Raw genomic sequence first — 19,140 nt, 5'->3', positions numbered from 1 at the left:
GATCATTTTCCCTACATATGTACCAACGATATGCACACCGATATGTTGGTGAAAGGCAAGTGGTCTTCAACGAACGTTGGACTGCGCCAGTGGCCACATTTGTAAGCATCATTAAAATCGTACTGTCACTAAGAACCCACAAAGAGTTAGGCCGGTTGAATTCCCAATTCCCCTATTCATAGCGTTGCGGCCTTAAATCAGAAATTTTATCAGGCACCTGCCGAAGGCCCTTGGTTTTGTTAGTGAGATATTATGGGATATCATACCAATTCTTTTTGGTATATCTTGCATCTTTGTGCCAAATTTTGTCCATATCTTGGTGGCTGTGCTATAAATATCAACGCTATCGTGTTCCCTTCCTATCTATGTCGCCCTGGTGATAGCTCTTGACTTCTTGTTTATTCTTGGGAATTAATTCTAAGACACATAATCACGACTCGGAAATGAAAGTCAAGACAAGGTGGATTTTTTAAACATGTTCACAAATTTGATCACATCTCAATCTAGGCCATAACATAGCATGAAGCACTTCGAAATCCCTAAATTAGACCCTCGACAACCCAAAACTCATCTAATAACTCACATTAGCGTACATTGTGGTCATTTTCTTGAAGGTGGGAAAGATATAATAGAGTACTTGGTTGACGCCTTTCCTAGCTGATGCAGTAGGCCTATAGGGTTAACAGTAGGCCTATCTAGATCGTATTCTCCTGTTCTAGCCAGTATAAAAGGTTTACAATGTAGGGAGTAAACCAAGAGCAGCGACGTCGGTACGATAGTTGGCAAATGATCACACGTAACCGATGAAATACCTCTTGTCAATCTACCTCAGTTAGGGTTTTATTTTAACAGTTCATGTAAATACTTAAACAGCAAATTACACGTCCCATAGTATCATGGCAGGTGAGAAAATGCAGTCAGCCACTAGCCGATCTTCCTTCTCAAATCTTTTCACTTCGCACATTATCAATATAATTAAAGACGTACAGCACAGACAGTAAAACCAGGTCAGTTACAACGGTGTGATAGTTGGCAAATGGTCATACGTATTTCCACTGAAACCTGCCCTCTTGTCAACTTATTTCAGCATTTTATTCTGCCTGTTCATGTATATACTTAAAAATTAGCAACGTAGACGCCCTCATCACCAGGTCTTAAGAAGAACTAGGTACAATATGAAAGATAGGCCTATTGCACAAACAGTAAAACTAGACGATCAATATTCACAGATATAACCGGTGAAATCCGGCCTCTTGTCAACTTACCTCAGTTAGCATTTTATTCACACTGTTCATGTGTATGCTTAAAAGACATAGGCCTGCTCCTCCACAGCGCATGCGCCGCTCTCTACCTTTCGCTTCACATTACTGCCACCACTAGTAACTTTTGTACAGAAATCTTGAACAACGTCGAGGTCACGTTGATGAGACAGGAAGTGATCTCAGAAAACACAAACAATCCGTCTCAACCTTGGTCTCTAATAATACTTTATACACATGCACTCTCTTTATCTAGAGTATGTACAACATGATTCTAACCAAAACCTAAGACAATTTTATTGATGAACGCTGATGAAATAGTTCCGCGGGAGGAGACAAGTCATGAGGCTAAGTCTAAACAAGCCTACATGTTTCACACAAGCTCCAAAGGTCAAGCTTGTCTATTGATGGCAGTGATGTAAAGCGAAAGGTAGAGAGTGACGCATGCGTTGTAAGAAGTAAGCTTACAAAGTAGCCACATGCACGCCTCCTAGCTTCAATTTTCTCAACCTATAAATGTGAAATCTTTTTGAGAATGCGGTTAAACAACAATCCAATAAAGAAGTAAATAAAACCTCATTTAAATAAATAACACCGTCACAAATGCTTAATTAATCTCAATGGAAGTTGAAATTTGGACATTTATTTCATGGTAACATGTATGAGTGAGGGTCAAAATTTTACTTTCTAAGGCCCAAGAACAAGCTCTACAACATTGTATTGTAGTTTTGACTTGATGAAATGAGCCCAGGTCTGTTGATCAGCAGTAACCGGATAACCGGATTGGTCAGTCTGTCCACCCTTCTCCCCACCCTTATATGCAGTGCCCTGTGTGATTGAAGGGGCTAGTCTCCAGGGTCCCGGGCGATCAGGTGCTGGCCGCTGATAACTTACCCTGTCTAACACATGCTAGTAGCCCCGTAGCCGTGACACGCCACCTTGCCTGTGTTCCGATGACATACGAGTTCACCCGATCAGCTTTTGTCCTCCAACATCGGGTGCCGAGTGACGCCCTTCGCGTGATGTATGGCGTTGTATGGCCTCTTGAATTCTTAAAAAAACACTGACCAGGAAAACTCGTAAATTGTTTGCTTGAATTTATTTATAGCCTGTGATTATTCAAATGGGACGCCATCGAAGAGGTTCGTCAGATAGAAAGAAACCATAGTTATTGATTTTCAGCGCTCGACCCTATAACGTGGATATCCGAAAGCAAATTGCACCAGTGAACTGGTATTTTTTTTTCGTCATCCGTTTTTACCCTAAGAACTACATTTGAACTTAATTTTCTTTTCCACTCTTGGCGTAATGATACCCTGAAGTGATAGCATTGTGTTACAGTTCAGGTATTATAGGGCTGTGTGGATTTTATCAATGCTGAGAACCGGTTTACTTGAGAATTCTGGTGTTACAGCCGAGACAAGAGTGCCACACTGATTATATGAAAGATTTAGAGCATAGAGAATTAAACCAAAGCAGTCTTGACAGTGACAGTATAAGTGGAAAATGGTCACCCCTAACCGGTGAAATACGGCCTCTGGTAAATTTACCTCAGTGAGGGCTTAATTCTAACGTTTCATGCAAATGATTAAACAGTAGCAAATTACATGCCCCGTAGTATCCCCTCATTCTTTACTAACACTGAGTGAAGTATATAATACCCGCTGATATTACGAGGTTAGGATTGGTTGTTTGGCATGTATCCCTGACTTGGGTAAGTTGTCTGCCATGTATCCCTGCCTTGGAGGAGTTGTTTGTCAGGTATCCATGAATTGGAGTGATCGTCATGCATCCCTGCCTTGGAGTAGTTGTTTGTCAAGTATCCATGAATTGGAGTGATCGATTGGCATGTATCCCTGGCTTGAGGTGGGTGCTTAGCATGCATCTATGGCTTGAAGTGGTTGTTTGTCACGTACCCTGTCTTGGAGTGGTTGTTTGTTATGTATCTTTGGCCTGAGATGGCTGCGTGGCATGTATCCCAGGATTGAGGTGGTTGCTAGGCATGTATCCCTGGCTCGGAGTGGTTGTTTGGCATGTATCACAGGTTTGGAGTGGCTGTTTGGCATGTATCCCTGGCTTGGAATGGTTGGTTGGTATGTATCCCTGGCTTGGAATGGCTGTTTGTTATGTATCCATGGCTTGATGTGGTGGCTTGGCATGTATCCCTGGCTTGGAAGGGTTGTTTGTCAGGTATCCATGGCTTTAGTGGTTGCTTGACATGTGTCTATGGTTTGAGGTGGCTGCTTGGCATGTATCCCTGGCTTGAAGTGGTTGTTTATCATGTATCCCAGCCTTGGAGTGGTTGAATCCATGAGTGATCGATTAGCCTCTATTCATGGCTTGGGGCGGTTGCTTGACATGTATCCCGGGATTGAGGTGGTTGCTGGGTATGTATCCCTGGCTCGGAGTGGTTGTTTGGCATATATCCCTGGCTTGGAGTGGTTATTTGGCATGTATCTATGGCTTCGAAAAGTTGTTTGGAATGTATCCCAGGCTTGCACTGGTTGTACGTCATGTATCCACACATTGGGGTGGTTGCTTGGCATGTATCTATAGCTAGGGGTGTGATTCATGGTCTTTAGTGATGGATTGTCATGTATTTATGGCCTCTAGTCGTGGTTTGTCATGTTTCCATGGTTATGAGTGGCCTTTTGGCACGCATTGACGGCTTCGAGTGGTGGTTTGTTGTGTAGTTATATTGCTCATTTTCTTTGGTCATTCACTTTCTCTGTCACCAAAAGTAACCCTGCAGCTGGAAAGCCGGCGTGGCTTTAATGTACATTAAATATTCCTTATAAGAACACATGACTGACATGTCAGGAGCTGTTCATTTTTCGTCTAGGGAACTAGTTGTGGTTGAGTTTTGAAAGATGCTTGTCTTTCTGTCGCTAAGAGTAAGGATGTGCAGGTCAAAACCTAGTCTAGCATGATTTCCGGATTCCTGCTCTCTCTCTCTGGTTGTGGGGCCTTAGTGACAATAGGGGAGTTTCGAGCTCGAACTCTTTTTTGGCTAAAGGGGAAGAAAGTCCTACTGTATCATGTGACCTGTCAGTATGTCAAACAACTATTGCAGGATCACATTTACTATAACATGAGCGTCTGAAAAAAAGTTCACAAAAAATCATTTAGAGTAGACATACAATGGAGAAAATTTTCCGAGCTAAACGTTTATGAACTTAAGAAGTCTCTAAATGACACAGGTGTCAACTGTGCCTGTGGAACACAGTGAGACAAGCGATCGGTAAATTAAATTCCCCGATTGCGGCCGAAAACGCTATTTGAGTAGAATGAAGTGCGTTAAAAAATCATCCATCAACATGGTTTGCATATCTACATCCTAAGTCACAAGCACGTAGGAAAATTTCATCATTAGTAACTTACCCCAGGCGCGCCTGTATCCTAAAACCATGACTGATTACCAACGTACAAGTGAAAAAAAAATGGAGAATGGCGTTGAACAGAAATCACGAAAATGCGTGAAATGAATAATTACGGTATGTGTCTTATCCCATATTTGTTATATCGCAAGTGTATCGGTAGGTATTGTTGAAAACAGCGTGGGGAATGCACAGAAAAATAGCTTGGAGTGCAATCATTTGTTACACCATTTGTTACGTCTCTTCTCACACACTTGAAGCTTTGTCTGGTTTTTTTTTTGGTTTTTGGTTTTTGACAAACACGTAACAGACAGACACATTATAAATAGATCACGATGCGTCTGTGATCGAACTGCCAATGAACCTCAGTCTGTTATGCGTCAGAATACTTTATATTCGGAATGTGTTTTGCTCCGTGTGAGATTCCAGTATTTGTGAACGCCTGAGGAGATTTTATTGAAAACAGTATTCCACAGAAATCTATTTTGGGTTTGTTACCAGCGGGCGCTGTCACCTCTGCTTGTTATCGCCGTGGTGAGCATTACACGGCACGATAACCAAGCTGAGATACGAGCAGTCTAAAATACCCAGCTCTTCGAATCAGCAACAGCTTATGACCAATAGTTTTTTTCAGGCGGATTCCATGGATGTGTTAAAAACCCGTTACTCCAAATTGACTGATTACACCAGTGGTTGATCCGCTGTTATAGCATTAGTAGAAGAGGGCGTTCTGTCGGAGCTTACGGGCCCGGATGTACCACATCGCTGATACCTCGTGACTGATCTGTACATCTGGTCATCGATTTGTCGTAACAGAAGCCCTCCAAACAGTCAAACCTATAAACATCTATAGACATTTGATATCCTTTTAGAGTGGAGAACCGTGAAGGCTTCTTTTATGAGAAAATTGTCGATTTTCACGGAAGAGCTGTAGTTGAGATCGGATGGACCGAATACCGTGATATCCTTCGTAGATATCACTTTCTGTCACTATTTACTCCAGTACAGATACATATTTCTGTTTGATAAAAAATAACCACGTCTCTTCCGAATGAAGGTTATTGCTTGCACAGCGAGTCTGTCATAACCACTGCAGATAAAAACACCATTTCTGTACACGTACTAGTCACAGTTACCTACAAGGTACATTTCAAGTAGATTTTTATAATTTCGTAGGACACCTTTCTTTCAAGATGTATTCATTTTCAAGATGTAGAAAACATTCCCCAAAGAAACCCGTTTCCTTTACTTCCCATAGCCTTTACAAGAAATAAAGTTTTAATATTGACATTGTTAATGGTCTTTAATTGGATAGCAATATATCTAAGCAGCCTGTGCAACTGTGTGCCACACCTATTTCTCCTTCTAGCATATGGTGCGTCCTGTGTTGTGTGAGGATTTCAGTCAACGTTACCAGAACTAGTATGTCAAGAATATTCTATCAAAGACAAACCCTATAAATCATTTAAAATTTACAGTCAGTATTTTTCTAGAATCCCAGAATTTCTGGCTTCGTTTTGAATAATATCGCGACTTTGGATATATGAACAGTTTCAATCAAAGCACAACTGAGGTGCTTATTTTGATTAACGACAACCTGCATGGTAAACGATTTTCCATGATACGTGTAATTAGGCTACATTTAGGCGCCTCAAGCTTTCCTTGTGTCACACCGAGATATTTGGAAACTGCTTCAATCTTTGCGCAAGTCCTTCTTAATGTCTTACTTTCTGTACTGATTTTAATTTTTTGATTGGTTATTAAAGACAAAAGTCAACCAACTGGTGTAAAATGTCACCGTTACTGCTGAGACCCACCTTTTCCAGAGTGAATTGGATGTACTGAACATACATTTGTTAAGTCCAGCAACCTGCGGATGGTCGTGGGTTTCCCCCGCCGGTTTCCTCCCACCATAATGCTGGCCGCTGTCGTATAATTGAAATATTCTTGAGTACGGCGTAAAACACCAATCAAATAAAATACATTTGTTAAGGTCATGCCGACATAATATCCCCCTGAAGTAGTATGCGCTAGCATCTATAATTTTTGAATATCCAAATTTTACCTGGTAACAGGTAAACATTCCTTTAATCTTCGTCAAAAACACTGTCACATTCAGAGAACAGTGCGACAAACAGAAATCTTAAGATAAGCCAAGACAAGTTAAATGTAAACGCAGAGTTTCAGTCAATATCTGTCCTAATATGTTGCGGTGGCAACCAACTCGAACATTTTCCGTAACCTCAGCCTGCATCTCTGTCAGTGTATTGTGTGAAGGTACGAGTGTTTTACTTACTTAAGGCCAACGGAGAGCCTCTTTTGTGTTCCCGGAGAACGTTTGTCTCGTAACAAAAAAGAAAATGCCCTGTGTGTTTCGTAATCCGGTTACTATAGCGATGGTTAATAAAGGTTGATTGATAATGACAGAGAATTGGCAACCGAGGCAGTGCCAAGTCGTATACATCATCTTATATATATCGCCCGGTGATGTGGGCATAGCTCAGCGTGTTCGGCGCTCCACAAGATGTGTTTTCCAGAGAAAGTGTATTTTCGCTATGACATTGTCGGGATGCACTTTGTAATTAATAAAACCCAGATATTCTCTTACGGCGCAAGATAAATACGTTACCACCTTTGAACTACAGACGTATAACCGAACGAGCCCTTTGATACCGACGCTTTCGAAGGCATTGGTTACACGGGATCAAATTCAAAGAACATGATAAATTAACAGTTCTTCATAAGTTGGCTTCACAATATGCTGTTTCTAATCTGCTTTATTACCAACCTCAAAGCATCTCAATTATTCATGGAGTTCTAATGCACACGACTTAATTCCGTACACAATACAGTCTAGAGCAATCGATGTGGCTGGTACAATAAATAATGAAGTGTTGAGGTGTACGCTGATTTGTCTCAGGCCTGTGTCATAGCCTTCATACCACTACCCTGTCTCCCTCTTCCTATCCTTCAAAACGTCGTCCCGTCCCCCTCTTCACTCATAAGCCTACCCCAATGATCGATACCTAAGCGCCTCATCTGCCACCCGTTACATTCATCTTCCACAGGGAAAGCGATTATGGGAAAAGCCTAGCAAACAGTCAAACACACATGCATCACTGGGTTTCTCAAGCTTTGGTACCATTGCTAATCATATCATGTCAAGGGCTGTATAAACGCCGTGGTGAGATTCAACGCTTTGGGTAGGAGTTTGCGCAATTACATGACAGTATTCGTGGATTCTGCCAGAAACGTACCCGTAACAATGAATTTGCTTCTGCTGTTTTTACCACTCGTCAAATTCTCACTTTAGGAATGGCGATCGGGGTTTACAGTTTATTCTTCACGGCCCTCAATAGTATATCCTGCATGTAGAATCGTTGGTCATTTACAGGTCGAGATAAACTACTTGTGTTGCGGTGACAGCTCCAAAGAAACTCAAAATGGCCGCCGTGGCGACAACAACAACGGTAGACCCTGCTGCGTGAACGATACTCCCCATACAAAGAGAGAGAAGGAATTGTGCCAGGAAAACCATACTACTGACCAAGGCCACGTCCGTGCCCAGCCCGCGCACCTGTCGAGACGGAGACTCTTGGGGCTTCAGCTCCGCAAACTGTGCCAAAAGAAAAGCAAAGAAAAAGCATGACGAAGGTCAGATCGGAACACAGTATAGTATTCTAACGGAAGGCACCTGTTTACCATCGCTATGTACAAAAATATTGATCATCTTCACGGTTTATTATTGGGATTTTACTCACGATATGTCACTCTTGGGATATAAACCGACTTTAATTTGTCAAATACCTATGGTTTACATCGGGAATCTCATGCAATTTACTAGATCCACCCATAAAACTGTTTTTCTTGAGTATGGCGTGTTCAAATTCGTGAGTAGGGCGTTAAGCAACAATGGAATAAATAAATAAATACATAAATAAGTAAAAAAATAAATATAAAAACCCACTTTATGAGACAAATCATTTTAGCAAAGTTTAGATGCTGACATGTACGTCCTTTAGAAAACCTTAACCTCAAAAGGATCTCGTTGATATATGTTTTCTACCGTTTGTACTTTAGCTAAAAAAATTAAAAACCAAAGCTATGTCAATCCGCCCAAATAACAGACCCTACGGAAATAATACTAGTATATAATCCCTGCACAAGTGCCAAAGACCAAGCATCGTAGAAAAGTTTTCATGCTGTTGACTTAAAAATCAGAAGGGGTTTTGTGGAATCAGGCCGTGGTCTGTATTTACACAAATACATAACAACAAAATCTTCTAGGTACCCACCTTGCCATTAGTGTGATAATGTGCAACGAGCAAATAGGGCATAGTGAAGAGTGTGGCGTACATAATCCCCGCGGAGGGAGAAAGGAGTAAGACGGCCACTTTGTTACGGACCACTGACATCAGGACCATGCCGACAGTGTAGACCAGCTGACTACAGATGTAAACACGTTTCGCCTCTGTGAAAAACAGAAAGATACGGTCAGTTAGATCGACAGATTAGTGACCAAGTACCAAAATAAGGATGGTACATATAGATAGACATCGAATTATCATCATACATTCTCATTACAAAGTCAAAACGTAATTCGCCACGATAGAAATATTGCCAATGTGGTGTTAAGCCATTATCATTCATTCAAGTCATCCTGCAGCTTGACATTACGAATGAATGGTGTCGTTCAAAAAAATAATAAAATGTTTATCCAAGCCTGGCAAAAAGCAGCTTAGCAAGGACAATGTCCTGCACCATTTAGTACAAGATAAAACTGCCATGCAAATTACATTGTAACTTTTAATAACGTGAACGGCTGGAAAATTTGTCATTATGTCTTGCACCAACTTAAAAGGTATTTCCAGGCTTGTTTATCACGTAGCAATGGTAAATCAGTCTCAAGCCTCACCTGATGCATTGGCCACGGCATGTGATAACTAAACGCATCCTCTTCACCAGATGCCTATTAATAATTCACATCCCTTAACCTGGACAAGGCTTTCCAAACACCAAAGAAGAGATCAACAAGAAGAGAAGGCGTATGCACTGAAGCCAGGCATATCCCCTTCACAGATCTAAAGTTGGTTTGCAAACAAAGCGATGTGTGTGAAATCAGCTTGATGAAGTGAAGGGCATGTAAATGTAAATGGTTACTATATCTTACAAAACTGTTTAGTATTAGGTGCACAGCCTTTAGACAAGCAAGCTACATGTACTACCTTCCCAAAGCCATTGCTTTACTTAAGATCATGCGTATCAAAGATTGACATGCCACTTGCAATACCCATTGACTCCTGATCCTTATATGACTGAAAATTGTTAAATACGACGTAAGACCCCAAGCATATTTCGAACTTGGAGCATGCTTTGATCATTGAAGGCATAACACTGACCAGTTACGCCAGCAAGGCGAGTTCACAAAATGTTAAATGTTGACATCCTACATTTTATGAATGTAGGATTAAGGGGAAACATTGGAACAATGGAAACATTTAAGACGAGACAAGATTACAGGAAACAGAAACTAATCTTGAGATAAGCGCTGAAGCCTCGTGTTTGAGCCGAGCTAGCATCGCATGAGCTGTGTTGTGGGGACGATTGTAGAAGTGTGCTGCTTTCTTTTGGGCTGTGTCTACCTGTTCGGTTTCTTTTGTCTATAAACTTGACCACCATTGTAAAAGTTGCATAATTCATGATTCGGGGCAGCAAATTCATTAAATATATACATAAATGATAGAAAATACATACGAAAATGGACAGTGTTGACGAAAAAGTGAAAAAGCTATGATGTGAGTACAGGTATCGGGACAGCAAGTTGGAAACCTTGGAATTTAGATTTTTTTGTTATATCATATATGAAATTGTCCAAACTCACGTAGTGGGAAGCTTTGGCCTCTTACACAAGTCCAACACCACAGGGGGTTGGCAACGAATTCTACATTTCTATACAGAAACTTAACATGCTACAGACGAGAACAATGTCTTTTACAAGATTTGTTTATAAATGTTTTGAAATTTATTTACATATTTTTTTACTTGAGTCAGTGCTTAGATTGTGGTTCTGGAAGATTACGTTATTGAAAATGTGTTTCAGCGTTCCATTCACTATACACTGATTTAAACAAATTATGTTTTAAATTATATTTCAACTAATGGATTACTTCGTTTAAGCTTTCGGAACCTAGGGTTATCGTGAATTGCTGTGACTAGTGAGTGTGGAAAAGGTTTCCGCGAAAACAACACGTCAGCGTTAATCAATCTTGTCATAACAAATGGGAAAATGCAGGCAAGGCGTAATATTCCATACCATAACGGGTATATAAATTACATAAATTGACAAAAAATAGCAGAACTTCATGGGGTGCAGGTACATAAGCGTAAGAATGAAAAAAAGCACAGCTAAAAGCTTTTCATCATTTTTACATGAATTGGTTCCATTGATCCGATAACAGTTAGCCTGATTAAGTATTTGCATCAGTTATCTATGAAGAGATGGTTTCGTCCAGTGACAATTCTCGTTGTCTTTTTCATTTTTTATTTCATCCTTAAAACTGATAATTTCCTATTTCTCACTTGCTTCCCAATTGGTCGCTCCTTCAGGCATGTTTTCCACATCATTTAATAATTAATTCCGGCTGAAAGCCTGTCTTAATGAACTTTCCACCAGTTTGGCCACACTGAAAAAAATGTTTTCTGAATCCCTATTTAAGCGTGCACTATGCATTGAATATTTGTGCCAAATATCACAATGATCAAGTCATTTACTAATGAGATGCATATATCAGTTAAACTAATTGACAGCGTTATAACACCATAGATCAAAAATCCTTCTTGCACTCCAGTAACCAAGATGATTAGAAAGAGTGCAATCACGCTTCGTTTGTCAATTTTCTGAGCAGCAGATCTCCTTTCAGAAGGTATTTGGCTTTCCTTCTCAAAGAGTAAACTGCGTAAATAGCTTCTGTCGAAGAATTTGAATCAAACAAATTCAGATTTTTCTGAGATCACCAACCTTTGTCCGTGGCAAAGGTGTCAGGGATTTGGGGAAATGACCTTAAAATGGAGTAGAAATGGCGTGAGAAAACATTTTAGTAGTTTGTTAATCGAAGTATCAACGTGAAACAATCCAGGCAACATCAGTCCAGTTTAACGACTACACCAAAACTATTGGATCATTATAAAGCTAGGAAGCAATTAAACATGTGTGTAATTACTGGAAAGAGAGGCCGATAATGGGATTGCTTGTAGCACGTCATTTAGACATCACGTCAAACCGTGTTGATTTACAATGATAACAAGTTACGGAGCCGCAAATCAGCGAGACGTCGAAAAGCTTTATGAGCAGGCACTGAAGCAACATCGGATAGGAGACTGATGAATAGTGGATAGTTAGCGATGGCCTACTCAGCGGACCCTTGATTTTCTCTTTACTCTTGATAACCCAGTATTGAGCTGTTCGACAGGGCTTGAGGCCGTCTTCCTGTCACCAACCACTAGGACTTCGGTCAGATCTATTGCTAGGACTCCCTGATTCCCTAGGCATCTTCACGAAAGAGGATGAGTCGTTCCCGCGTGAGTTGTCACTGCCAGGACTTGCTCATTAAAGCATGCCTTCAGCGTTTTAATTTGGCGAATAGACATTCATGCCGGGTCACAAAAAAGTTTGAAGGAGAAAATAATGCCTACAAGGAGCTAATCCTTCAAGTGATTTTGAAGAATGGCAACGCTACAACGGTGACAGGACGGTTGTGAATTAATGCTTACCGCTTCCAATTAGAGTGAAAATCAATCCCGATAGAGTACAAGCTATTTCCCCCAGCCCAGAGTGCCCGGATACACGGCGGAACCAGTTTGCTTTTATGTTTCCGACTTTTAAATCTGCGTGAACAGCTAAATGACGTGTGGCACAGGAGAGTTCCTCGGTCCGAGACATCATCGTCCGCCTCCAAGCCGAATTATCGGAGAATGGAATTTATTGGGAGCTGTTGTCAGGTGGACTCTTACCCGATAAGCAAATGGCTTTGGCACGTCCGCCAAACTGTCACCCATCCGTATACACTCTCATTAAGGCGTTTGGAGGCCCACACTGTGTCATTAGATAGGCAAATGTCTCTTTCTTCGATTCTGCCCAGGTTCATTAAATAGTTTTTCCGAATCCAAGCATTCAGATTTTACACTCGAGTCTTGGCTGACGGCTAGGTTGAATGAGGAATTGTACACACTGTCGATCGGACAGAGTTAGGACATGAGAAAGGCATCAGAATGCTGATAACAGAAATTAACTTCAAAGGGCTTTATTGAGAGAATAATACAACAATTAGCAAACTATCAGTATCTGGTTGGATTCTTTTGAGCTGTCCAACAAAATCAAACCAAGATTGCGTATAGCTCCAACTTGTCGCCATGATCATCCATGTATTTGGTCATTACTATACAAAGCAAGACTTGTTTGTTTATGCCTTAAAGTAGGCTTTCAGGCCTTTTAATTTTGCGAATAGACTCGTTCAGATTATGACGTGATGTATGTATGTATGTATGTATGTATGTATGTATGTATGTGTGCATGTGTGCATGTATGTATGTATGTATGTATGTATGTATGTATGTATGTATGTATGTATGTATGTATGTATGTATGCATGTGTGCATGTGTGCATGTATGCATGTATGTATGTATGTATGTATGTTTGTATGTATGTATCGATGCTTGGGGTTTCACTAGTATTTCAAACATAACAACTTTTCAGTCCCTGGTAGAATAACATGAATGTAAAGACATCATACTAAAGTAACTCTTGTATGTTGCCCATTGATTGAGGACTAACATAACTTTTCCGACAGGGGGCGCGGATTATTACTACCGGTATGTCAGTCGCTTCAGTTGAATTTTATAACCACTTCACCAAAAACAACACCCTTCATGCCATACCGTGAACTAGATCCATCCTACTTTTATGTAAAATGTATACCTCCTAGTAAGATATTAGGGAAAATTAGCAGGACACTAAGCTTGATAATTTATGACACGATCACATAGTAGGAGTTTTTCATGTTTTCATTACCTGAACTTATTTCTAGAGTATTTCTAGACCTTAGAATTTGGCTGGCCACTTCTCATTCAAAAACTTGAAAGGTTTTACAGGTGCCTGTCAAATTTCTTAATGCGCTATCCTAATCGTTGTGAAGCTGTGTGTACTAGACCATATTTTAAAGCCTTGTGACATCTCCAAACGGAATACAGGAAAGAAGTCTTGCGGTTATCAATGAGTGTCTGAAAAAGGAAAGATCACAGCTGTCAGATATGAGGATTGGTGGCTACAGCACACGCCATTCCTTAGCACCATTACCTTCATCTGTAAAGGAGTCATTTCACGTGGACGTCTTTGAGAAGTCATTGTGTGTGTTAGCACAAAGTTACCTTAGATACTTCGATAACATAATCCCCAGCTTCGGTATAACCTAGGTCCAAGAGGGCAATTTCCCCCAAGATAACAGCTCCAACCCGTCCTTACATTTGGTATGCACTGATTCCCTGGGACATCCGAAGTGTAGATATCGGAAAACTATCTTTTAAGAGTAATCCAGTCGTTTAAACTTCTGAACTGAACCGGTTGCACCAAGGTCTGCCATGTTTTGAAGTTGAATGTCCACCGGGCCCTGGTAATGTAGCGTCCCAGCTAGTTTTGGGTTATGTGTGTGAAAGTCATCTTCTCGTTAGTTAAATTTATAGTTCTACCCTTAAAACATTTTTTTCGATTTTGTTGCAAAAAACATGTCACGGTACACAAATTAACAGACTTGTCATTTCCAAAAATCAAAACGGTGCCAGTAGAAGACCTGGCTGTCAAGATTCAAAATAATGACTTGTTGTCTCACTTAGCGATGTATTAAACGCGTTCGAAGCCAGATGGCATTAAAAACTTGTTTTCAGATTGACTTCGATGTTTAAATGTAGGAAAGAGAATTCACCCAAAATTTGAAACCATTTAAGACCTTGTATTGTTTAACCCGTTATTTCCAGCAAGTTTCTTGTATAGATGTTAACTTGTTAATAATTCTTTGAATTACTCAATATAATGTACATTGAGCTTTTGTTTAGGGGAATCGTTTCTTGAAGCCGAACGAATGCGATCACCATCCCCTTCATTAGCAAATGTATATTATAATTACTGCATGGATGGATATTATCAGGCATCTGGCAGATACTTGAGGAGAAAAGAAATAACGAGAGTTCGCAGGCTCTTTCCTGGACATTGTAAGTAAGTAATGGATGTGTGGGTGGGAATGCTATGAGCCTACTGAGCCAGGTCTGACTATGATGACGATTCTCTTTAAGACAGATTTCCACAAAAGCTGGCAAATGTCAGGTGTCTAGCATATTCGAAGTAATAGTGTCACACAGCTGGGATCACGCAGTAGTCCTCGTGGCTTCCAGATGGAATAGTAAATCATTGTCGTCTGTGGCAGGTAACTAGGCCTGCTTGTGGGCCCTGGAAATAAGCTCAGATAAGCAACCGCAGCAATCCATAATAAGGTGTATGGTGTGAAATGAGGACCACTCACGCGAGTTTCGGCGTCTGCTGTATTGCGGCTAACCTTGTTAAAACGAACTGTTAGGTCTGAGCAATTAGCCAGGTAAGGGATGGGAGGTGGCACGCTATCCAAGGCCATGTATAAGCGTACTGAGACAGCTCTATATAACAGTCATGCCGATCCTGTCACATGCCCATCGAACCAGGTTATTCTTAGACAATGTTACAATCACTCCAACCAACCCAAGCCGCCATCTTTCCAATATCTTCGCCTATGAACGTTATTAGCCATCGAACCTAAACAAACAGTCTGGTCAGTATAAGAGGTTGTTCAGTACCGGGGTTGATGTAGCTTTCTATAGCTGTGTAAACTGTAGCTGGACAAGTGAACGCATGTCTGTTATTGCCGCGCTCACGATGAGTAGCTCTCTGGGACGACAGGAATGCAATTCCAACAGACCAACTTGGCCATGTCATTAGATCCTCGCACCATTGGTTCTCTTCATGAACTTTGCTTTAACTTGTATTAAACCAGATATTTCTTTGAAGATAGCCGAAGGAGCCAAAGTAAATTTCAATGAGCGAGATGTGAGAACTGTGGTACATTTGCCTGACTGCGTAGTACATAATGACGGCATCGATCTTGATATCTTAAATATAAGAGTCACGTTGTTGTTATGGACTTTAAAGTTATACTGTTCCTCAACCCTTTCAATATAAAAAGAAACCAACATGTAGAATAATACCGGAACAGCGACGACAGAGTGATAGTTGGCAAATGATAACGTAATCGGTGAAATCTGGCCTCTTGTCAATTTACCTGAGTTATGATTTTATCTAACTGTTCATGTCAATGCTTACATTATAACAATTTACACATCCTCTACCAGTATGGTATTCAAGCAGAATTAAGTAAAAAAAAATGATGTTTAATGCAATTTCTTAGACGTCACTGGTCTAGAATTATTCAAAATTACGGCATCACGCTCAATGTCGACACCACGGTTTCAGCGCGCATGTATATGTCTGCCTGCCATAGGGAGCCGTAAATCGTCACTGCAAGGTGCACACAGCGTGAAAGAAACGTGTGGATCATTTCAAGTGAGCTGCGTACAAACATCCGTTGGATTAACAACTTTGCATGTAACCGTAATTACTGTAACAATACCTTGTACATGGAACAATGCACATCGCAAAGGCATACATGTGCAATGAAATTTGCTCTGGAGAAGGGTCCTAAGCGAGATTACGTGAAATGAAATGCCGGTTGTCTATCTTGATTGATGGCGACATTAAGAACCCAATGAAGTAACTCGATAGCTCCTTAAGAAATGCAGAAGGTCAGGTACGTCTGCTTACATTTTGCGCGTCTGTACAACAGTGCACGAAATGTCAAGCCTAATGACCAGGTAAATGATTTACGGTAAGTATCACAACTACTGCGGCAAATGAACTATAAATAACTATAAGTATTTACTTACTGAATCTCTTCACCAGATAATCAATACACAAGGAGTAGATGGCACAGGACAGCGAGTACAGTGACATGCCGAACGACCCCATTCTGACCCCAGCATGGTAAAGTTCATAACTGGCCGTGCCCCGATCCGCCTTGGGGTCGCCCCCAAACACCGCCTGTCCAACGAAATCCGTGAAGTACAGAGAGTAACAAACTAAAGACATCCAACAAAACAGATTCGTTAAGCACAGTATAAATATCGATTTCGGCATCCGCAGAATGGAGAGCAGATATGTTTTAAGTGTTACATCCGTGGATATTTCCAGAGGAGCCTGTTGTTCGCAGACAACCGAATCACTGTCAGTTTTGACACCATTTCCCATGCTGTTTGCAAGGGACTGGTTGGCGTGTAATCCGCCTGTCAAAGCTTTCTCGCTGCTGCCGATAGCGGGTTTATTTAGCAGATCTAGACTCCCGTACGAGATAGCGTTCTGTCCGTCCATATCTAGACCCCTATCAGACTCACTGGGCGAACCCACCCTCTCTGTCCCCACCCCAGGGGAACTCGTCCCTTCTTCATCGGAATCATCCTCGTTCGTAAATTTCCGGTACTTCGAACTTCCCAATTTTTTCTTCTTCTTCTGTCGCTTTTCTTGGTCGTATCCCAACTCGTCCAAGGGAATTTCCTTGAAACTAGAGACCGTTAGTAGAACACATATAACATAAGCGACGAGCACTACGAGAAAGACAACCTGTACATGTCCTCCGAATCGGCGACTCACGCCCACAGCGTTCCAGTCGATGCCACCCATGATGTAGCCCAGGCAGCCCCCGAGTCCTGCCATGACTGTAAAGGTGGTCAGTCCAGGGGAGTGGTCCTCCGGCAGGCTTATGTCCAAAAGGTAAGCCCGACACGGCGACTGACAGGCATCACAGTTAAAATCCAACATTGCCACACCTATTATTGTCAAAGCTATCCCAGCCAAGTTCCGTGAAGACAATTTGTTGTAGTGTTTCGAACTGGAATCAGTGTCCTGACTCTGGCTTTGAGGGTATAAGCTGTAGCTGGAATGGGCAAGAGCCCAGTTGTAAACATACGTTACATTTTGTTTATTATGATCTACCGTAGAATGGGTATTGTTATTTTGCTCATCTCCTAAAAACGATCCCAAACGTTTACCATTGGGTACGAGTATCAAACCCACAATAATTCCAGCGGACAAAATCAGAATAAACGGTCTTCGTCTACCCAAGCTCGAACGACATCTGTCACTGACTGAACCCAAAACTGGAACCAAGAAAAATCCGAGAAGTGGACTCAAGCACCAGATTAATGTCATGAGAGACACAGGAACACCTAGGCTGAGGAGAATTGGGCTGACGAAGGCTGTCTCTGCCGCATAACACAGCTCGATGCCACAGACTGCCGCGCTGATTCTCACCAGCTGGAAACGGGACTTCTTTTGGCCTAGGTGGGACAAATCCTGGTTGTATTTGACCAAACCTGCAAGATTTATCCCGATGTAAGTCACGGTCGGGTGGTCTCTCAGGTTCTTCAGAGCCCGCAGTGTGGAGGTGAGAATTCCTAGAGACATGATGTTAGCGTTACCTCTGTCTTACCTCTGTATGTCTCTTCACGGGGACGAAGGGCCGTTTAAGATGCTGTCTGTACAAATCTCCGTCTCATCACACCTTTGCACGCAATGCGGTAAATAGTCATCAAACTCTGAAGCACAACTCCGCTCGTGAACAGTGCTACGCCACGTTCATCCCGTGACAGAAGCTCGTCCGAAGTTCCTGTCAACAGTCAGCTGTTGGCTGTTCCTCTGCGCTGAGCGCCGGCTCGTCACAGGTCGATCAAGCTGAACAGAGACAGTGAACGGTGACTGGTTATATAGCCGTTCAGCCTGCTGTGTTAGCGCCTAATAAAAGCGCCATTCTAGAGGTTGTGGAAAGAGTCGCATTGATTGGTCAACCATATGTCTTAATACATGTTTTGAACTCAATTATGGCAGATAGTGGGCGGGGGCGCAGTAGAATTGCTCTAGCCAAATCATCGCGCTGTAAGGAATCGAAACAAGCGACCTTGCATGCGGCGTTGGTATACATTGATAGAAAGTTAGTATATACTTGGTATTTAATCTTTAGATCACGTGGAAATGCCATTGTCTGCCGGGAAGAAATGCCTGGAGTTGATTAATTGAATCACCTGGGGAAGGTAATAGAATGGGGGTTGAGGACAGTCAATCTGGTCAGAGGCACATTGGTGGAATAGGTCCGATCGTCACTGAGAAGCCATCGGCAATCCACTGTCATCATCGATAAGTCTCCGCGAAATATTAATTTGTGTAGATCGGAAAAGAATGGTGGCAGATTGGCGTCTGAGATCATTAGTGCTTTTGCTTGCGGTAGATAAATATTTTACCGTGGTTTGTGACGCTTGAGAAGCAAATAAAATCAAATATCCTCCGGTCATAACTTACCATTGAAGAGCATCGTACGCTTTG

The 19,140-nt window shown here is 41.6% G+C and overlaps 1 protein-coding gene across 1 annotated transcript; it reads right to left on the bottom strand.

Moving 5' to 3' along the window:
- Positions 1 to 7,509: 7,509 nt before the first annotated feature.
- On the bottom strand, positions 7,510 to 18,228 carry LOC135461628 (proton-associated sugar transporter A-like). Its single transcript, XM_064738807.1, has 3 exons — positions 16,656 to 18,228; positions 8,932 to 9,107; positions 7,510 to 8,252 (listed from the first exon to the last, which is right to left on the bottom strand). The coding sequence occupies exons 1-3, from the start codon at positions 18,226 to 18,228 to the stop codon at positions 8,025 to 8,027; spliced, it is 1,977 nt and encodes a 658-aa protein (XP_064594877.1). The 3' UTR covers positions 7,510 to 8,024.
- Positions 18,229 to 19,140: the final 912 nt, after the last annotated feature.

The sequence above is a fragment of the Liolophura sinensis genome, chromosome 1, assembly GCF_032854445.1.
Source record: "Liolophura sinensis isolate JHLJ2023 chromosome 1, CUHK_Ljap_v2, whole genome shotgun sequence".
NCBI lineage: Eukaryota > Metazoa > Mollusca > Polyplacophora > Chitonida > Chitonidae > Liolophura > Liolophura sinensis.
This window is presented reverse-complemented; position numbering and strand designations above follow the sequence as displayed.